We start from the raw sequence: 22,880 nt of genomic DNA on the forward strand, positions 1-22,880 counted from the left end.
TTGACACAGATGTGCCACTGTATCCTACCAGTGGTTTGGAGAATGTTTTCCCTTATTAAAAGGGGGAAGAGAACGCTACCTGCGCCCAAATACAGGGGCATATAAAATGATCGTCGCATCCCCAAGGAAAGGCATAAAATTATGGGGATGCGGCAATCATTTTGCACGCCTCTATGTCTAGGCACAGGGGTAGCGCACCGCACGCACCCAGTTAGCGTTCTTTCTCCCTAAAATTAATGGGAAAAGCTTGTTGTATCCAAAGTTGGTGAAAAAAAAATCGTAACTTTACTCTTTTCCTCTTCTAGTGTAACGCAATTTTTACTAATTAGGGTAAATCATGTCATTTCGTATAAATACTACAAATAAATTTTAACTTTTAAAAAACCCCTTATTTTTAACCTTCCATTAAATATTAAAAAATTACTTTCAAGAATTAGACTAGGGCCTGTTAAAAGAAAGGGAAACAGTTTTCTGTAAAGGAGTGTAGCCTACGCCAGCACTCCCATTAGTCTATCTCTCTCCTCCTTAAAACAAGGTGGCAGAGGTGTCTTTTCACATGTGGTAGAGAGAGATAGACTCATCGGAGTGCAGGCATAGGCCACACTCCCGGACAGAGATCTTTTTCCCTAAAAGAAATTTACAATTTCTTAGCTTACCACTTTGGTGACAATAAATTGCATCCCAAATTAATACATTGATCAATTAATTAACGGAAAAGTTTTCCTCCACCATGAGTTGAATGGTGACAGAACCATCAATGGTCGTAGGTCCTCTACGGCAGGGCAGGTAGCAGCCTTGGTACTGCCTACACTCAGACAGGTGCAAAATGATCGCCCTACCCATTGTCCGAGCATCCTATCTGGGTGGGGTCCATGCCCCTGTCTAGGTGTGGGCCGCACCAAGGCCATTATCTGCCTGACTGTAGAGGATCCAAATTGATGGTTGTACTACTCTACTCTCCCTATTTACAAATGGTTGATAATATTCTCACCCCCTATGCGGCGACACCTTTTCAGTGCCATCCGAAAACCTTGGTCAAGGGATTTTGATTCTCCCTTAACCGTGGTGAAGGAAAACTCAGTCCATGGATAAATACTAACTAGGGTACACTAGACCAACAGTGCCTAATCCAATCGTGTACATTTACAAGGATGGGTTGATCCAGAAGATATTCCAATGATCAAGAGAAGTTAGGGTTCTTAGAAGAGATTGTGTATCTCTCTTTCTTTTAAAATAAGGAGGTAGGGATGTCTTTTTACATTGAAAAGAGAGAGATAAACCCATGAGAATGCTGGCATAGACCACACTTCCGGACAAGATCTTTTTCCAAAATTATATATATGGGTTAAAATCCAATTACATTTTTTGGGCGACAAGGTTACTTTTAGCTTAATCGGGGAAAGAAAGAAAGAAAAATAGAAATGAGCCTTTTGGGCTAAGGACCTAATTTGTTGGGCCTACCTTGATTGAACAAAAAGGTCTCAAATTGATATTATACAGCCTATACTGCCAAAAAGTACAATAATGCAATAAGAGGGTACCAAAGCACTGGTGTTGTATGAAAGTTCAGTCAACATCTAACCGTACGATTATGTCATTAAAGAAGGGTCCCACTGATTCATTACTTGTGGTTAGATGGCTCTTCAAGACTTCACCTCTTTTTCTCTTTGTGAACGTGTCCAGTCTATATTAGATGGGCCCACAAATGTGTACCCAATTGATTCGACAAATGGGCACATGCATTGGATGTGTCTCTTTCCCCAACAACCCATTGATTTAACACTCTGAAGTGTGAAGTGTGAACCACCAGCTAACCTTTCATGCTCCTTTCGGGTAGTAATTGCGTGGTCGCTATTCAGCCCATGGTTCGTGATCTCGGTATCGATTGGATTGAATCAAGTGGGCTCGGATCGATCGATACAGATCAAGATCGCCCAAATTCAGGTAAATATGACACTTTTGTCTCTATTTTCTTATAAAAAAAAATATTTTTTTATATTTTACTCCTGTTTGCACAGTTGGATCAAATCGGGATCAATCTTGGCCAATACCAATCCAATTCAAATAAAATCGATCAATCCAATCCGATACCCCAAACCATGATCCAGCCTGATTAATACCAAGCCTGAATACTTGGAATTGGAATATTACTTCTAATGCTACAATGACAAACCCATGATTTCCACCACTTAATAGTGGGGTGTTGTTAGGTATTTGATCAATATATCAAAATCTCCAGAGTTGATGAAACTTGTTAAAATAATTCTTTTAATTTATTAGAAAAAAAAATCTTTGTTTGGGAGTGTGGCTTACACCAACATTCTCATGATTCTATATTCTCTTGTTTTGAGGAGAAGAAAGATAGACACATGGTAGCGCTAATATAGGTCACACTCACGGATAGAAAACTGCTTCCTAATTAATTATATATGAAGTTGGTCCAATCTAGCATCCATATATAAATCGAGTTCCATTAGGCACATAACAGACCTCACTCTGACGGTAGGTCTACCCTAGGTTTCTACCTAGTAACAAATAGCCATTTTCTTGATGGCTTTCACTTTACTCCAATTAGTCGTCTCCTCCGTAGGTCTTTCCCATGACTCGAACCCATGACATGGTATATGTTGAAAGCTTCAGAGTTGATGGAACGTGTTAAATCTAACTTTTAACCTATCATATACTAGGTTGGCTCAATCTAGTATCCATACATTAGATCAAACCCCATTAATTATATGCAAGTGTTTTTTTTTTTTTTTATAAATAAAAAAACCATCGCTATTATAAAAAAAATTTTAAAATCAGGTCAGAGTGTAATCGGGTTCGATTTATTAAAAAAACGAAACTAATAATTATCGTCTCGATTAGTTTCGACTCGTTATCGATTTCTTTTATTGGTCAGATCTCAAATTTTTATGTATTAAAAAATATTTAAAAAAATGATTTGTATTGATTTTTCTTTTTTTGGCCAAATGGTTGGTTTCGGTAATTTAATGGTTTTGAAATACCAATTAGATGTTCGATTGATCAATTTCAATCGATTCAATCAAATCCGGTCTCACTTTTTGACACCCTTGCCAGCTGCTAAGTAGCAAGGTCCATTGTCCCATATTCCATAATAGCCTTTGGTATAATTCCAAATCAAGAAATTTAAACAAAAAAATTCCTAAAAGTCTATTGGAGAGAGCTTCATACTTAAGAAATCTGGCAGACTAGTTGGAATCAATTCCATCTCTTGAGGAGTCTCTGTCCACCCTTTTCATGTGGTAGACAGAAATTTCAACAATGTCCAAAGAGTTGGAAAGGTCATGTGATCTAAAAGATCTATCCATAATTCCAAATTGATGGTTGTTATGTGCGTCTCGAATTTTTGTACTTGTTTCTGTTTTTCTTACTGCGATATTTTTTGGTGGCGGCTCGAACAAGAAATTTTGTGAGGTCTGTAATGATAACTAGTAAGAAGTGGATTTTGACATCTTTTGTGTTAGGGTTTTAAGGGAGATTTTTTGCTACGAGTTTTGGGTGTTTTTGTGAGTCCCTTCACATAGTGAATCATTTTCAGTTTCGCCTATGGATGTAGCACATCAAACTAGTGTGTGAACCACGTTAAATAATGTATGATGAAATCAATAATAGTATGTATTAGAGACTCATATTCAAAATGGTCTCAAATCAAACAATAGCAACTGATAGAAGAGTGATTAGTACTACACCAAGACAAACTGCAAATAGAGAATCCCTTCCACCATGAAGAGACCCATCTGAAGTAGACAAATGAGGTGAAGCGTGAGTAAGAGCTGTGGAAGCTTGTGGTGCTAACCCTGGTGCACTAGCCGGAGCACCAGCCGGAGCACCAGCCCCTTGAATTCCATTAACATGAACTTGGAGCTTCATCCCAGTAAGGCAATATAATTTAGTACCACAGATGAAGAATCTATCGCCGGGTTTCGTCAAAGTAATCGTCGAGTTACCTCCGGTATATATTTTGAAAGCCCGGGTCACATCGCATCCATTGAAGTTGTTTCTTGTTACCTCATTAACAGTGTAGGTAGAAGATACGTACTGAAACACTGATAAGAACAATTACATGTAAAAAAATCAGTTTGATCAGAATTGAGATAGTAAAATAAACAGATACCAATATAATGATGTTGGCGATTGATTGATTCGAGATGAGAGAAGATAAGAAAGATTCACTTACAAAGAACATCTCCAACATTGAAGGTTTTGTTCTTGACCCATGAGTTGAGGTTAGTACTTACATCCCAACCAGAGGTATCTCCCACTATATACAATGTAGCACTACATGTTAGTACAAGGCAGAGAAAGGAAACAACATAGAAGAAGAGAATAAACTTAGCCATTAATGGAGGATTTCACAATGAAAGAATGGAGGGAGATGTGGTCCATGATTATGAATTATGAGACACTTATTACCAGGGATGGATAAATTAGTAGATAACCTAATTTCACATGTCTTTCCTTTGTGTGTTTCAGAGTGTATTTCTTCTTTCATTTCATCAATAGTTAGTCTTTGGTTGTTCAATTAAGATTGTAGGATGAAGATTGTTGTCCATTAGGGTATGATTTTATTAAATGAAAGGAAATACTGGTATGATTATTGGATTTTAATTGTAACTTAAGATTTGATAGTTGGTAGGAAATGTTTAATTAGAATTCGTTGGTACTTGGTAAGGCAGTTAGAACACCATCCAACCAACCAATGGCCATTATTATAAATTTTTCTTTCAGACTGAGTTTTCCTTCATGGATGTTTCGATCTTGTAAATAAGGGGTGGGAGTGCGACGATGATCCAAGAGTCCAATCACATGATCACTTCACCAATGGAAACCTTCTATACAGGTGAAGAAAAACATTCCCCTTTTCTTTTTAAATAATTCTTTCCCTCTGCAAAGCGCTGTTAGGCAGCCAATTTTTAATTTCTCAAATCTTTTAGGAAAGAAGAAGAGGAGGAAGAGGAAGGCAAGAGCAGCAGGCCTAGGGCTAAACAAGAACCCAATTAAATTACAAATAACTAATACACAAGAAGATAGATATACCAATGTGTTTCCCCCTTTTTTCATCTTCAAGAAAGATACAGAATTTCGTTGTGTTTGGTTTTCAGATGTTACAGTATGGAACAACTCCAGATATTTTTTGGAGTTGTGTTCTCCGCCCCCCCCCCCCCCCTTCCCCCACAAAGAACATTATTCCATATATATATATTTTAATTTATGTTTTTGGAAAATGAGTTTCTTTCCCTTCATATTATGCCTAGTGAAGTTTAACACTTCACGCCTCACTATTTGCCACATAACATCACATGGTATAGCATAAGATATACTATAGAACCAGACAAGAATCTCATTGGAAAAATTTGAGCTTAAAATGTTTTGAGAAAGCAGCTAAAATTATAAAAGATGTCATTTTGCTAATCTTACTAAAACTTTGAACATAGTTTGAACATCTTTCCTTGTTTATTTTGAACTAAATTTGACTATTGAGATATCTGTGGGGTCCCCGCTCTCACATGGACTAATCAGTATAGCGCCAAGATGTCATTTTGCTAATTTTACTAAAACTTTGAACAGATTTTGAGCATCTTTCCTTGCTTGCTTTGGACTAAATTTGAGTATTGAGATATTTGTGGGGACCCGGCCCTCACATGGACTAAACAATGTACCACCAAATGGCAAATAGTGAAACGTTCTACTTCACTAGGTATAATGACGCCTAGAAGGAGCCTTCAGGAAATTTGTCTTCTTTTTCTCTATTAAGAATTTCTCCCTAATTTTTCTCTCTTATTTCTTTGTTTTTTTTATTTTTTATTTATTTCTCTCTCTTCTGCAACCAAATGGGGGAAATTTAGGTTTTCTCCACTCTTTTGTTCAGTACCAATTTTGGTGGACAAGTTGTCCATGCCACCACCTAGTCATGTGTGGCAAGCTCTAGGCTTCTAGCTGAAGTAGAATCTACTCTCATGTTGGAATGAGTTTAGGACAATGTACCCATTTTACTTTATTCTAACTTTGCTGTAAATCTGATTAGTATTTGATGGATTTCAAACCACACGGGGTTTAAATATCTTCATTTCAGTTTTCTTTGTCTTCTGCGGCATTCAAAACAATCAGAACATGGACTGAGAAATTTAGTTTTCGAGCTGCTGAGTTGGAGCTTGCTGGGTGGAACTTTCAGTTCTTCCACCAGTATTAGACGAAGCTTTTCATTTTCCTCCATTAGCTCTTCAATGACTTGTTGGTGTTTCAATACCTGAAAACAACAGCCATCATGTCTCAGTTCACTAATACTATAAAAAGTAGTCAATCATGTCTCACAAGCAACCCCATCCAAGGGGGGAAAGGGTGGGAAGGAAGGAATCCATGTTCTACCATGAGGTGTATGGAAACTTCCCTGACTGGTGGGGTGATGGATTCAAGGGGACACAGCAAGGATCTAACAAACTTATTTTTTTTCTGGGTTACTCTCAGTGTGTTGTGATCTAAATTTGTGTACTCTACAAGTGTAAATTTTCATTCTGATTGAATGTAAGAAACTACCTGTTCTATCTCTAAGACAAGTACTATGTGTTTGTTTTTACCATTGAAAACTGAATGTACTATAATGTTCATCACTCAAATAACAATTCAACGTTTTTATGTTCACGGGGGAGCCGTCGGGGTAAAGCACATATCCCCGAATCTTGTGTCGATTCGATACAATGCTTTGGACTTCAACCTCTTTTGCGCGAAGAATGATTTCTACTTTCTGTTCGACAAGCAGTTGCTTGAGAAATAGGCATCTAATTTGCCAATTTCCCACAGTAGTTTGGAAGTCATATTGTGTTTCAAAAGTGTTAGGCACAAGTGCCCCAGAAGAAATACAAAGAATTTAAAACCAAAAAAAAAAGTATTTTGTTCTATTTCATTTTTACTTTTTGCAACTGAATGCTACTCGATTGATGTTATCTAAGCAACTGAGGGCTACACAATTGATGTTCATCTAACTTGCCAAGTTTCAAGAATAGGTTACAAAATCCCCACATTATTCAAAGGGTTATATGCAAATGTGAAGTACTATTGATTACCATAGACTTTGAATATTGAAAACAGGATACCAGCCAACAAAAGCTCACCATTTGAAGAACATTGTTTTCTGATCGCAAGCGTCCAGCCTACACAATAAGATTTAAAAAAAAAAATCCAGGCATGAGAATATCATCTTCGTATAGCAATTGTACACCTCATTTCAACTATCCAACAGATTTGAATAACAGTCAACTATCCAAAAGCTTTGAATAAAGTTTGTTTCATTTGGTAATTTACAATATTATGATGCCTATAGGCTATATCCTGACTAAAGTGGAACAAGACATTAAAGAGATCTCAGAATCTTTTGATAAATTAGTTTGTTTGCAGATTTAGTGAAATTTTCAAACTGAGACAGATTTCAAGAGGTGATTTAAGTATTTTGGAATGTCCTAAGACATGCTCAAGGATGTCTTTGAAAGAAAGAAAAAAAAAACGAGAAAAATAAGTTCAAAGATTATTTCCATGTCAGAAAAATTAGATTATAAAAAACAGAGTAAATGTCAGTTAGGTAACTGGTTCAAAAAATAAAGTACATCATCTCTGCCAGAGATTTAGCTTTCTATTTTATAACCTTTTTCTCTCAAAACTTCTCACTCCCAGCTTGCATGATTAGAGAAAAATATTCCATCCTAACAAAGCTTATAGAGATCTGTATTCCGTTTAAACAGTTTCCCCTCAGAAATGAGAAAAGGAGACTCACACGCTTAAGAGTCTTTGCTATATCAACTGATGAATAATGCAACACTTCCTCAGGCAGTTAACAAGAATCAGTGCTTTCAAAAATAAATGAAGAAGATACGTCAAATGTAAAACAGGGAATGAAAAATCCAACCCAGCTTGATCCATTTGAAAAAACACATACAAGGTAGATAAGGTTTTTTTCATCAGAACTATTTCTGATCCAATAAAAGTATACTCTACAGTCTAGCTTTGAAATAGCAAGAAAATCTCGATATGCTCTTCAACAATAAAAATCATGTTACTACTAGCATCAGCCAAAGTGGCCAGTGCAAAGTGTCTAAGAATGTCAGCTAGCTGTCTCCAAAAAGTAGGAGAAAGGGGAAAAAATGTTGAACCATTTCAGGTATCTGACATGTAAGCATGTATACCCGAGGCCCATGGTTGATGAGGGAGGGGTAATCTGAAGTGACAGAAGCATCCCTATATGATGATAACTTGCAGCATAATTCCCTATAAAAGGAATGTAGTGAACAATAAGTACAGATGAAAGCAGAAAGTACCATATTATTTGTCTCACATACCAATTCATTAAGTTCAACATCCTCCTTTTTCAAAATTGGATTCTGCAAGAAACTGCTGACAACTTTTTCTGACCGAGTACCAAGGAATGTATCCACTGAAGCTTCTTTAGATGTAAAAGCTTCATATTTGGATCCCATATTCAATGTTCCCTCCCTTGATAATCCTTGAGAAGTGTGTTCCAGGGTTTTTGATGCTGATTGCATGATATTTCCAATTGGATTTTGCATTGAGGTCTCATTTATCATGCTCAAGCTGCTTTGCAAGGACCCTGGGAGGAATTTCTGACCAACTTGTAAGCCAGGAACAATTCCAAACTTCATCATCAAACTTGCCATTGCTTGCTAGAAAAAGAAGAAATTAACTTTAAGATAGATGAATGGAAAAGTGAAGCAGGGTGTGAAACAATATGAGAGAGAGTCACATACTCCAAGACAAGATTGAACACGATGAATCACACCAGGCTTTAAAGCAAGGCCTGCCATTTAAAAAAAAAATGAGTTCTATACATTTAAAAAGTCAGCACTACATATATATTCAGTATATTGGAGTATACTGCAAAAGTAACTTACAGTATAAATCAATGAATGTCAGGAAAAGGTACATAATTACTTTTGATCAATTATATATAAAAAAAGAGGTGTATTGATATATGTCAAAAAGGTAAAGGTATACAAAATGGGAAAATGCTTTTCATGACGTATGATACCACAGTATAAAATAACGAAGTGTTGTTTAGAGCAGATATTTACACTCATACCGTAGAAATTCTTTTTTTTTTTTGGTCTCAGATAGTAAGGTCAGACTATAACCTTTTACAGGGACCAAGCAAGACTAAATCCCAAGTCTGCCCTCTAGAAAGCATGCCTTTGGTTATAGTGTTATACAACATAGTCATTCTATGTATAATACAGGTCACACAACATAGTCATTCTATATGGGAAAACCTTACAAACCCTTACTGCTTTAACTATTACTTGCAAAATAGTTGAAAACAAACGAAACAGCTATTTTCTCATCTGGCATTGCAAAAGGATGTTATCAGGTGAGCCTGCATACATCTTCAACTTCAAACACACATAAAAAGGTGCACCTGCTTCCAAGCGTGGAGTTCACTGGTCTGCTCTTGCTAGATCATCTCTAATTTCTAACCAAAGTTATATGGATTTCCTAAATTTTATATTTTCTACAACAAAATAAAAATGTTTTCTTTTCTTTTCAACACTGCAGTATTTAGTTTTAATTCTCTCTTCAGAAGTAATAAACAGAACATACCGACTCCAAAACCATGACCAAAACCAACTCCACATCCAATACCAGCTTCAATATTCTTTGCTCCCAACCTTCTCAACTAATAAGATAGGAGGATAATCATTAGAATAATTATTTATTCAAGACTCAAAAAACTGTGAAACAGAAGAAAAAAAATGACTCACTGTTGTATTGACATGTCCCCCGACACCAGACAAAGCATCCGTTGCACCTCTGGTGGCACTCATAACTTGCTGCAGTGCAGGTATTGCACCTGCATCAGATTGATTTCAAATTTTGCCTGTAACATAAGTAACTATGGAAAATGTCTAGCATCAATTAAGGCTACTCATTTAACCAATTTCATCCAACCAGATAAAGAAATTCTTGGGTTATAATGAGGTACATAAAAGAGATGTTTTATTCTTAAGTCTCTCATCCTTCCATAACGTTGTGCAATGGAAAATTTAGAAACCTAATAGCAGTCTAGAGAGCAGTAACTACATATTACAACCTTTCCAAAAAAAGGGGAATAGTTTTTCTAGTCTAGGGTGGTACACAAATACCTGCCATATGGCAGATTGGATAAAGCTGAAATTTTGTGGACAGGTACACCCAAGGACCTCTGTTCACATGTCAAGTTTAAGCCAAAATAGATTTGGCCAAGTAGCAAAATAAAGATTTGAAAATCCAGTGAAAAGTCTTAAACATTTCTAAAAAGAAATAGAAAGTGCTAAATACAAGAGAAGATGTCCATACAAGAGAAGATGCCCATACATGAGAAGGAGTATAAATTGAATTTGAATCTAAAATTTGACATGAGGCCAATCTAGGCCATTCCCTAGATGCCCATACGGTTTGCATTACCACATCACCCTTTCACGTGGCAACACTTAGTCCTAGACTACTGATATCCTCTAGTTCTACTAGAGTAGAAAAAATTTTGCAACCCCCCCCCCGCCCCAAAAAAATTTTTTTTAGTACGAACTAGAATAATAGATTCATGATCATAAGAATAAGTCATATAAATGAATGATGGAGATAGAACTTGAATACTAAAAAATAAAAGGAATATGAATCAGAAAGCCAATCTAGGTATCTCTTAGATACTCAACTCGTCTGTAAAACACCCAGCTGTGTTTTAAGGCCAGAGAAATTTAAAATATATATATGTATATATTTGACAAAAATGAATCATGTCAGTCAATCATTAGAGTTGGTTGCTATGGTAATTCAGTGAACAGTAGGTAGTGTCTAATATGAAACATTAAGTGAATATCACTTGCTGCCATAGATGTTGCCTAAACAGTCATGTCAAGCATGCATTCAGGATTGTTCTATTTAGTGGAAACTATATTAACTCCTCATCATTCATGCTCAATTTCAAAATGAGGCATAACATACTATTGCCACAATTTATAAATGATGCTCATGGTTGTAACCACAATATCTAGTTTTAAGAACAAAAAAAAATAGAGATTTTATATTCATAAGTCACACATTCAAATATCCAATATTGCTCTTAACTCTTTAAAGTATTGAGCTATCAACAGCTAATAATTAAAAAAGAAATGACCACAAATTAGCCATTACTATAAATAAAATTATAGGGGCAGCATCTGCCTGGTATCAGAACTCTGGGTTAAAAGGTCCAATGTAGCGTTCAGAGAAACAATGCAGGTGTCAATAACATCAGAGAATTATAAATAATTACTAGTTGAACATGTTCCCAGTTTTGATCGCTTGAAGGGCTACATGCAGCTGATCTTTAATTTTTATACAAAGAAAACTTTCCGGTTAAAGTTAGAAATAAATTCCTTGCGACCAACCAAACGATAGACAGAGAGGGAGGTGATGCTGTTGAGAAATGAATTCAGATATCAACATCCCTTCTACAGAGGTGGTGCTCCTAGCCGCATACAATATGTTTGTATAAATGCGTCTATGAGTTACTTGAATGAACACATGACGAATTAATGGTACATTATGTACTACCCACTACATTTTTGCTCATCTTCAGATTAATCAGTTAACCCATACATTCTGTGTACAAGAAATCAAAAGAAAGAATATTAAAAGATAGAACAAGAAGAGTTCACATGGGCTGCAACCATTTGATTTATGTTGATTTTCCCCAACTGGGTCTCTGAAAAATCCTCCGAAATTCATGTTGAGAAACACTTCAGATTTAGTTTTGGAGGAGAGAATTACCAAAGTTTAAAGGGCGGCCGACGCCGATCCCAATACCACAACCGATGCCAAAGCCAGTGAAGACTTGACCCACCTTCAAAGCAAACGGATTCTCTATTTGAATTGCAAGCTTCCCGGGCGGACCACCACCAATTTTACTTTTCTCCATCCACAAAGCTTGTCTCAGCCTCTCTCTCTCTCTTCCCGCAGCTAAGCTGAAGCACAGTAACACCGGAGACTATGGAGTCTGTCCTTTCACAAAGAGGAATTACGGCATTCCAAGTTCCAACCGCTGAATGGCTGAACCTGCCTGGTCTTCCTCAACCCGGACGACCCCTTACCAAGCCTAAAACTAAAACCGGGCGGCTGAACCTGCCTCGTGGCAATCCATGTGGCATGTGCATGATTGGGTGTCAAAAACTGGCCCATACCTGACCAAAACCAGACCAACCGGTTAGTAAACGGCTCGGTGCTGGTCTAGATGGATTTTTTATTTATTTATTTTTTTTAGGAGACAAGAGGGTATCCGACTTTAGGCCGACTAAATCCCCCCTGGGCTAGACGGATTATTATTCGGTCATTGCTTGGTCGTAGTCTCAACTCTCAACGGGCGCTGACCGACACCGATTACCAATTGGGACCGATCATTTATACACTTTTTATAGGTCGATTAGCCCGTTTATGCCTTGATCAACCCAAGTATCGCCTGTTTATAGTCCGATCAACTTGTTTAAATACCAATTATAACGCGTTTAACATAAACCCGATTTATAATCCCTCATTGATTATATTAGGGCCATCTTTGCTCCCCTTATTAAGTGATCTTTTACTCATGTTCCAAGGGTAATTAAAAGCATTATTGACTCTCTTCCAAGGAGAAGCCTGTCCTTCCGATGTAGGACAATTTGGCATTCATCCACTCTTTGGCTTGTTCACTTGGTTTAAGCGAAAGTGACTAGTTTTCCCTTCAATAAAATCTTTTGTTGGAAAAAAAAAAAGTTCTTTGACCTACGTGTTGTGACAAATAGGCACTTTCTCTCTGTCCTCTATAATAGTACCCTACCATGGGGTTTGTATTATTGTAAGACCTCTTAAAATAGATTAAAAAAAGGCAAGAGATCACTGTCCGGTCGTGTGGCCATTTTACCGGAATGGGAGTTAATATATGAGCGCAACATCAATATGGATGAGATTTATTTTTTTATTTCATAGTGGTGTGGCGGTAATTTTGTATGCTCTTATGTCTGGGCATGGGGCCACACAACCAAACAACGTTCTTTTGTCTTCTAAAAAATTTAAACAAAAAACACAACGGTAAAAGTGTTAGAAGTAAAATGAGAATATAGAATTTTTCTCAACCAGTTAACCCATGATGAAGCAACCACGTATAATAAGAGAATTTGAAATTGAACATAATTCATGAACACTTGGTGGGGCTGAGTCGTGCCATCGATCACTCTCCTTAAGATCATAATCACCTCTTATGGTGCAATATGTATTCTAGTGAATCGACCTCCAAAATGAAAATTCTTCTTATTGCAAATTCAAGAAAGTTGCCACAATATACTTCCTGTTCTAATGCATTCCAAATAGTTGATGCATAATCAAAAGAAGCATGACTCCATAAAGTTCTGACAAGAGCTTGAGATCTGCATTCCAGGCACAATGGTATTTGCCATCCTTGGGTCGCAAAATAAAAGACTTGTACTAATGCCATTACAAAAAGACTTGTACTAATGTAAGAGTAAAATTTGATATGAGAAGCATTTATATGTTATGTTGATGTGGTAATTAAGAGAGTGTATCGAACATAGTTGGTGTTCCAAGTTGTCGATGGAAGGCTAAGGCGTCCCACTTGACACTCTCTTAAAGTCATCAAGAGTATGTCAAGGTGTGTGTGTGGCTATTGGTTCCAATGGATGGGATTAAAATATCCCATTCTGACTGCTAGGACTGCACCTTTACAAATGGATATGTCTCTGTAAAGAGATATATTCATTACGTAAAGAAACTTAACCACATGAGCCTGAGCCCGAGCCCGAGCCCAAGCCCAAACGATTGTCACTACTTAAGCCAAATGGTTAAATTGGGACCAAGTCCAAAACCAGCCCAATAGTGAACCAAAAAGGATATATTTGGGTTGAAACCATGGCCTTGCTAACCATGACCTGGCCCGGCTCGGCACAAGGGGTTAGGATTGTATCCCCTATTCGACTACAAATAGAGATATGGCCATTACGTAAAGACACTTGGCCACATAGACTGATAGACCCAAGTCCAATGATTGTCACCACTTAAACTCAATGGATTAAATAAGTGACCAACTCCAAACCCGGCCCAACAGTTAGCCAAAAGAATATATATGAGTTGGGCTTTACACACCACGACTCAACCTGACCCGGCTCAGCTCAGCATGCTAGGATTGCACCCTTACAAATGGATATGTCCACACTTAGCTACATGGGCTCGAGTTCAAACCCAAACGATTGAAATCACTTAAGCCTAATGGATTAAATAAGTGACCAAGCTCAAAGCCGGTCCAACAGTGAGCCAATTGGAATATATAAGGTTGGGACTTTCACACCACAACCCGGTGTGGCTTGACTCGACATGCGCTTGTGTGTGAAAAAATATCTCGGACCCACCCGACACATGGGCAGAGGAATACTTCCCTTTAAGAACCCTGATCCCTTATATTTAGAAGATTACAAGTTCCAATTTATAACCTAACTAAGTTTACTACATAATAGACAAAACCTTTGAGTTGTTTTTTTTTTTTGTTTTTTGGTAAAACCTTTGAATTGTTTGACTCTTAAATTTTTGACAATGATATTAATGGTAAAGATATTTTCATAATATCATGAATAAATTTTTTTATCCTTAAAAATTCTACAGAATAAGACAAATGACAATCAAAAGAAGATTACAAGTTCTAAAAAGAGATCAGATCATGTCCTTGTACACGTATCGTCCAAAGCCCTCCAGAGACACTCACATGGAATCCACTAGAGGACCTTGAATAGTACCTGTACAAGGACATGATCCATGTTCAAATAAATACACCAATGGAGGTGCCGTTCAGACAATCCCAATAATTGATTAAAGGGTACTTCTTATTGTCATCAAAATTGAAGTGAGAAGTTATAAATTTCTCTTGATTGCCCTTTTCCTTATTCTAAAAAGTTATTTAAAACTTTGAAGTAGTTTAAATACAAATTTCAATTATTATCACTCTATCAATTATTAAAAATTTAAATGCAAATTTTGATGATTAAAGAGTTTAACAAAGCATTATTAACAAGGGTGTACCCAATACCCAGTGCACAAAGCTCTCGCTATTGTGGGGTCTAGGGAGGGTCATAATATACACGAATGTAGTCTTACCCCTGATTTTCGCAAAGAGGCTGTTTCCAGACTCGAACCCGTGACCACTTGGTCACAATGGAGCAACTTTTACTGTTTCCCCAAAGTCGAACCTTTATTGATCAAATTAATTAATTTGATATAGGAAGAATATATATATATATATATTTGTGGACAAAATATCAAACAATTAAAATCCTCTGTAGTATCCAGCAAGGTGGCGGTGCACATTCGGCAGCACAGCAGAGACCATCAAGTTGTAGACAATTTAAATCTTGAAGCACCTGAAGCTATGACATGAGCCTCCATATTTAGAGTTCTAGGAATGAAATTAAACAAAACTTGAGAGAAACATGAAGGTAAGCGATGAATGTCATCCACAACAGAGTGCGTTGCCCAGTCAAGAGATAATGAAGATTAACGTACTACATATAAAACCATCCATTACCTCATGTTTCTCTTCCCCAAAATGCGAATGAGATTATCAAAAAAATTTTGAACATGGCCTGCAAAACCGATTCCAATCCAAAACCAGCTGATGAAACTGTTAGAATACATAAGCGGTCGGTTAGCTCTGTTGTTTGGATAAGCCTTTAGGGGTCAAACATGAAACACCCACCCACTAGTTGCAACGTCACTAGCGTTGAAGAGGGTATGTATTTATATTGCAAGATTGAGTTCTTCAAGTACTTGTTTCTCTTTCTCTCTCTGGTTCAATAAATATATAAGGTATTGGTATAAGATAAGGGTGTCAATCCGGCAGTTCAACTTTGTTCGATGTGATTTTTAGGGAAATCGGGCCCAAACCATTGACTTTTTGGTTTCGGTTATCAGGTTGGGTTGAGTCAGCTCAGTTTGGAACCCAATATGGAGTATGGACCGGTTTTCGATAGGGATTAGGTAGATTTTCTACGTTTGAGGGTTGATCGATCTCAAGTTTTGATTCGGTTTGCGTTCAGGTCTATCGGTTGGGATAATCGTTGGTCTGTTGTTTACCTCGAACCGAGACGAAACCAAATAGTTACCCTTAATCATAAACTGAGACCGACCCAATAAGGTCTTGATTCGGTTTGGATCGGGTCTAATTGGGTTGATTCGGTTTAGGGCCTGACATCCTTAGTATAAGATAAGTACAAAATGATACATTCCTTTTTTTTCCTTTTGGAAGATAGGAAGGCTGGATGATATGCAAGAGGAGATGGGTTTGTTCTGTGAGTTTCTTTTGGGGTTTGACATTTGGTGCTACAAGTCTAGAACGTACCAAAGCTGGCTTTCTGTTTTTCATGTTAGATTTCTCTTCGAGTTTGGAAACGGCAGGGATGCATGTGGTGTGTGTCTGAAACAACTCTTTAATGAGAATACTTTTGCAATTAAATTGATTTGTTGTTATCAATAAATATGATATATTATTATATTTATGGGAGTAAGAATGCTACCTGTGGGGGTGTGCAGTACTGCACTGTTCCTATGCTCAGACATAGGGGCACATGACATGATCGACGTGCCTCCATGGAAAGAAGGAAATCTCGGGGGCACAGTGATCATCTTGCATCCATGTCTAGGTGCAAGGTCAGCGCACCACATGCACCCAAGTGTAGTGCACATTTCTTGTCCCTAGATACAATGCCGCATGAAATGATTGTGCCCTCAATAATTTTTGCCTTTTTATGGAGTGCAACTGTCATTTCATGCAAACCTGTGTCTAGATGCAAGAGTTGTACAATGCACACCATCAAGTAGTGTTCTTTTCTACTTATTTATTACTTTTGAATCATATTTCATAATTGATAATAAAACCATCAACTTAAGGAAGAGAGAGGGAGTAGAATAAAAACAGGGCATTCAATAAGTACTATTTGTGTGTGAGTGTGTGTGTGAGAGAGAGAGAGTAAATTAAGCTTTACTTTATTGTGAGTAAATCACTTGAGAGAGAAAAAAACAGACTTTGTGGAAGTCTGTAACCCTAAAATTGTCCATTACCTTGGTTTTCTCTTCCCTACGTAATCCCAAGGTCTCAATCCTGTAACCCATTTTGGACCTTCAGTCACCCTATTTATATTAGAACCAACGGAAAGCCGGTCCAATCCAAAATCTGCTCAGAACTTTGATCATCCAAAACTATTAAAATACATAAAGTTATAACAATTCTAGTTTTTGTTGCTTGCCCATCTTCTTCCACCTGCACCTTTAACCTGGCGATATCACAGAGTTAAAGATGCATTTCTCTTAGACATAGACATGAAGTGATAAACCGCCATTACTATTCTATGTTGGGAGGTGCATTGGATACTGCTTCTGAGTTCTTCAACTTGCCTATAGAGGATAAGATGGTTCTCTTATCGGACGATGTGAAGAAGCCGGTGAGGTATGGCACGAGTATGAACCATTCCATAGATGAAGTACATTATTGGAGAGAATTCATCAAGCATTACTCTCATCCACTCTCAAAATGGATAGATCTTTGGCCATCAAATCCCCCAAGATACAAATGAGTAACCCTCTTTTAGTCTTTCTTCCTTAATAATACGTAAGGGTGCAAGTTTGGCCATGTCGGCCCGAGCCCGTCCTAAGCCCAAATAGCGCTTGGGCTGAGATACCCTAGCCCTGAGGGCGAATCAAGGCTGGGAATTTCTGACCCTTAATCTGGGCCGGGCCAGGCTTGAGGCCTTGGATTGAGCTCGGCCTTCTTCTTTTTCTTCGTAATTAACCTTGAGTCATGGCTAGACCAGGCCTGGGCCCAGCTATGTGGATCAAGATTGGGTTGGGATATTAAAAAACCCGGCCCAACCTGACCCTATTGCAGCCCATATATATTTAAGTACTACTCATGGTGATTGAATGATCAAATTAATTACTTGGCAAATAGGGAGAAGATGGGAAGTTATACCGAAGCAGCACACACGCTGCATATTGAACTTATGGAAGCCATTCTTGAGAGCTTAGGGCTAAACCCTAATTACTTGAAGGAAGACATAGCAGAAGGTTCTCAAGTCATGGTAGTGAACTGCTATCCAACATGTACAGAACCTAATCTCACATTAGGCATGCCATATCATTCTGATTACGGAACCATAGCGATTTTGCTACAAAGTGGTGAAGGACTTGAAGTGAGGGATAAAGAAGAAAGGTGGATTTCAGTGCCATTGATCGAAGGACCACTAGTAGTACAGTTAGGAGATCAGATGGAGATATTGAGCAATGGCAGGTACAAGAGTGTTGTGCACAGGGTTGTGGTGAACTCGAACAAAAGGAGGCTCTCTTTGGCTAGCCTTCACAGCGTAGCTATAGAGAAAGTGGTTAGCCCTGCAGCAGAGCTCGTGGATGAAGAACACCCAATGGCTTATAGGGGTTGCAGCTTTCAGGAATTCCTTGATTTCCTCTCTGTGAATGGTATTGCGAAGGGGAGGTTCATCGAGACACTGAAGTTGAAGAACAAGTCATGAATAAAGGTAAACGTTTTTTTTGTTTGTTTAAGTAGGAAATGAATAAATATAAACTGTCATAGTGAAAAGTAGTTCTTTTTTTCTTTCTCCTTTTGTTTTTTCGGTAGGAAAAAGTAGTTCTTTACTTCTTTTTCTACCAAAAAAAAGTAGTTCTTTAAGTTACTATGAAGTACACTTTATGAAGCATATTACTACTTTTAATTATATGGTTGCCTATGTATGGAGGGATTCGGCTCCTCTGTAGGGCGGGGTGCGCTACAGATCTCGTAGCGGAGCCTGCTTCTTTGACACGTGGACAAATTTAAATCTGAGGAACATGAATAATTTAGATGTGAGATATACCGAAGTTAATGTGAATTTTGAAGCAAACCTAACACCAAATAGAGAAACCTATGGTTTTAGCGCACGATATCGAAATGGTTATCGGCGACCAGTAAAATTGATATGATATCGATGTGGTATCAATCTGGGTCGACTGTATCGGATACAAATGCCCTTGAATTTCCATAAAAATATATTTTTTGACCATTTTACCTCTTGTCCGTATCATGCCACCGATACGATATCGGCAACTAACAAAACCAAGAGAAACTTTTCTTCTTCTCCTTCGTTCATGACTCTGCTTTCTTCAGCTTTTTTTTTAATTTTTTTTTGCACTAATGTAATGAGACCGAAGATAATGTGAATTTTGAACGCCAAATAGAGAAACCTTTCTTCTTTTCCTTCGACTGTGCTCTCTCTTCTGCAAAATAAAAAAATTTATTTATTTATTTATTTATTTTTTTGCACTAATGTTATTTTGAGATTGCGATTCTGGAATTCTGGATTCCATCGCCGCAACCTGCTTGGCAGCTCTTGAAGAGAGCTTTGAGTGGTGGTGTTGCAACGAACCAGGAGCTTTTCGACGAGTAAGTGCTAGCTCACAAGAGTTTGGACTTGTCGAGTTCAATTGTTCTAGATCTGTCGATTAGGGCTTGTTGTGGATTAAAGAGAGCAGAGCAGAGCAAGCTCTCGAATGCTTCTACTTGATGAAAGCTCTGGGAATTCTTCCCAAGATTGAATCTTGTAATGAGTTATTGAGTTTGCTTTTGAAATTGAATAAGATAGACACGGCTTGGGCTCTGTATGCTGAAATGTTCAGGTTGAGGATTCCATCCACTGACAAAATAAAGAGAAATTTTGTAACACGGCGAGCAGAGATCCCTTTGAACCCAGTATTTGTCCCGTGCTTTCTTTTTATGCTCTCCCAAGCTTCCTCATTGTGCTGCTTATGCATTGAACCTGGACGAATGGAACGAAGGAGCTCCAAGTGGTTTATTTATTTATTTTGCATTGGCTGCAGCTTGTCAACATAAGTGGGCCTGTCTTTCCCAAATCATCTAGCCTTTGTTGTTATTCATGTTATTCCCTTCGGTTGAGTTGCTATGCTTTTTGATGGCTAATGTTGTCTTTTTTCAGGGTGCTGCTGAATCATTCTTCATTCAAGACAGTGCTAGAAAGCATGGAGAAGGGTACTTTCGATTCTGGAACCAAGGAGAAAAAGAGGTCACCGTTGTTGTTGCTGAGAAGCCGAATCCACAGTCTGAAACGAAATTCAGAATGGTGAAAGACTCGAGTACGAAGGAGAGAATATCAATCGCAATCTCAAAATCCAGAATTCAGAATTTCAGAATCACAGTCTTCGAATTTTTTTTTTTTTTTGTTAACAGTTTGGGGGCATGTTCAATGGTTTTTTCGATTCTGAAACGAAGGAGAAAAAGAGGTCACCGTTATTGCAGAGAAGCTGAATCCACAAACGAAAATTCAAAGGGATAAGACTCGAGGACGAAGGAGAATCAGAATATCATTAGTGCAAAAAAGAAATTTGCAGAAAAGAGCAGACTCGTGAACGAAGGAGAAAAAAGAAAGGTTATTCTATTTGGCCTTCAAAATTCACATTATTTTAGGTACATCGCACGTCTAGGCAAATCACTCATGTTCCTCAGATTTGAAGTTGTCCACGTATCGATGAAGCAGGCCGCGTTACAGAAGAGCCGAATCCATGTATAGAGATGGGATCGTATGTTTGTAACCAAGAACGTTACAAACAGATTGGTAGCTTTATACATATATTTTGTATAGAAAGGGGGGGGGGGGGGGAGGTGGTCGAACCGAGGAGGGGATAAGGTATCAGGCAGGAGATTCGAACTCGAGACCTCCTGGTAAGCATGGGCATGAAGTGTACCACGGCTTACTAACTGAGCTAGGCAGTTGTTGGTAATCTCACTTTCTTTACTCCTTTATACAATGACGACGTGGAAGTGTGGAACTATTATTGAATGGTCTAATAGTGTAATTTCACATATGTGATCCAACCTCGATTTGTTGCCCCCTTCCAAGCTCCGTTGCAGTTCCCTCCGTCCCCTCACCGTCTATGCAGTTCCCTATTCAATGATTGTATATCCAGTGGATATCTTTGTCCAAATAAATATAATTGGAATGGAAGGAGTGGGATTGACTCATTGACCCAAAGATGAAGAAGATGACCAGGAAGAGAGAAAGAAGAGCAAGTGCATGTATTTATTGGGAGAGAGATTCTAAGAAATTGGTCAGGAGTTTAGTTACTTGTAAAAGTAATTTTTATATATGAAAATAATACGATTTGAAATACAACTTTAATACAGTTGGGGGTTTTTTTTTGCCCTAATTATAACAAGAGTCCATATTTAACTATCCCAATCCAACGGTTAGAAGAATGGCTTTCTGGATTATGTGCCAGCCACACTCCCTTTTAGAGAACCCTCTCCCTTAATTTTTTGATAATTTCATTTTGGGCAAGGTTTCCCCACACCACTTAAAATGTAAAGTGATATTTTTTTGTGTGGGCTATTTGCAATTATGCTTAATTATGGTAGAAGCTTGGTTTGCTCTCAGTTTATAAATGGTTGCAATGTCTATTAGTTGCTAACCCTATCTGTTATATAAAAAAGAGTAGACAAAATCAACTGGAAAGATCAGAGTGCTTGAGAATAGATCCATGTACGAATTCCTTATCGAATCTGTGATTGTTATGCTTTCATATTCAATGAATTCATCATGTTGATTGCGTATTTAAATTCTAACGCATACATGATATAACTTTTTTTATACGTAAGACTTCATTTGTTTAGTCATTGGTTAGTTATAAAACCTGGGAGAAAGTTTCTCTTTATCCACCTATATTAGGATCTCATAAGTATTCCCTCATATGTTGGGATCCGATTCCTGTCCAGGGAGCTCAGCACCCAGGGAGTGCCTAGGGGGCATTCAAGGGTTGGGCTGTGTCGAACACATCTCGGCACACGCCCAGGGATGTGTGCAGCATAGCCCAACCCAATGGCTGGGTGCTCCCTGGGCGTGCTGGGCTCCCTGAAGAGGAACTCAATTTCATATGTTGAGGCTTAGAGAGGCCTTCAAATTGGCAATAGATAGGAAGTCCACTCCTTGGATCAACACAACCATATAAACCAACATGAATTGAACTTCAAACCTTTGCATCTTTTGTTGGTAATCCAAAGAGTTTACATTTCCATGTGGGAGATTGTAATTGGGTTGAAACTCACAACATGAATGGATGGTGATGGATGAATTGTGATTATGATACAATTGAAGGTTGGGTATGGAGCCTTCCCTTACTGGACTGTGAAGGGGACATTAGCTTTTGATGTGGTCCATGTTATAGAGACCCTTATGGAGAAAGTTTCTCTTTATCCACCTATATTGGGATCTCATAAGTATTCCCTCATATGTTGGGATCCAATTCCTGTCCAGGGAGCTCAGCACCCAAGGAATGCCTAGGGGGCATTCAAGGGTTGGGCTGTGTCGCACATATCTTGACATACACCTAGGGATGTGTGCAGCACAGCCCAACCCAATGGCTGGATGCTCCCTGGGCGTGCTGGGCTCCTTGAAGAGGAGCTCAATTCCACATGTTGAGACTTAGAGAGGCCTTCAAACTGGCAATAGATAGGAAGTCCACTCCTTGGATCGACACAACCATATAAACCAACATGAATTGAACTTCAAACCTTTGCATCTTTTGTTGGTAATCCAAAGAATTTACATTTCCATCTGGGAGATTGTAATTGGGTTGAAACTCACAACATGGATGGATGGTGATGGACGAATTGTGATTATGATACAATTGAAGGTTGTGTATGGAGCCTTCCCTTACTGGACTGTGAAGGGGACGTTAGCTTTTGATGTGGTCCATGTTATAGAGACCCACACCCAAATCATTTATAAAATAAGCTAAGGATGAGTGTA

General features: G+C 38.1%; 2 protein-coding genes and 1 pseudogene across 4 annotated transcripts; 1 reads left to right on the top strand and 2 right to left on the bottom strand.

Moving 5' to 3' along the window:
* Nucleotides 1-3,623: 3,623 nt before the first annotated feature.
* Nucleotides 3,624-4,528, bottom strand: LOC122665197 (basic blue protein-like). The gene is made up of 2 exons (XM_043861284.1): nt 4,202-4,528; nt 3,624-4,070 (listed from the first exon to the last, which is right to left on the bottom strand). The coding sequence occupies exons 1-2, from the start codon at nt 4,362-4,364 to the stop codon at nt 3,673-3,675; spliced, it is 561 nt and encodes a 186-aa protein (XP_043717219.1). The 5' UTR covers nt 4,365-4,528; the 3' UTR covers nt 3,624-3,672.
* A 1,434-nt stretch (nt 4,529-5,962) lies between these two features.
* LOC122663718 lies at nt 5,963-11,992 on the bottom strand. 3 transcript variants are annotated; one of them, XM_043859349.1, is made up of 7 exons: nt 11,812-11,992; nt 9,786-9,874; nt 9,625-9,700; nt 8,778-8,827; nt 8,352-8,693; nt 7,134-7,172; nt 5,963-6,271 (listed from the first exon to the last, which is right to left on the bottom strand). In XM_043859349.1, the coding sequence occupies exons 1-7, from the start codon at nt 11,957-11,959 to the stop codon at nt 6,089-6,091; spliced, it is 927 nt and encodes a 308-aa protein (XP_043715284.1). In that variant the 5' UTR covers nt 11,960-11,992; the 3' UTR covers nt 5,963-6,088. The 3 variants fall into 3 exon arrangements, with proteins under 3 accessions (XP_043715284.1, XP_043715285.1, XP_043715286.1); XM_043859350.1 differs by having other exon boundaries at nt 11,700-11,831; XM_043859351.1 differs by having other exon boundaries at nt 6,109-6,271; nt 7,120-7,172.
* A 5,428-nt stretch (nt 11,993-17,420) lies between these two features.
* LOC122665955 lies at nt 17,421-18,596 on the top strand (annotated as a pseudogene).
* The last annotated feature ends 4,284 nt before the right edge of the window (nt 18,597-22,880 follow it).

Source organism: Telopea speciosissima, chromosome 6 (assembly GCF_018873765.1).
Source record: "Telopea speciosissima isolate NSW1024214 ecotype Mountain lineage chromosome 6, Tspe_v1, whole genome shotgun sequence".
NCBI lineage: Eukaryota > Viridiplantae > Streptophyta > Magnoliopsida > Proteales > Proteaceae > Telopea > Telopea speciosissima.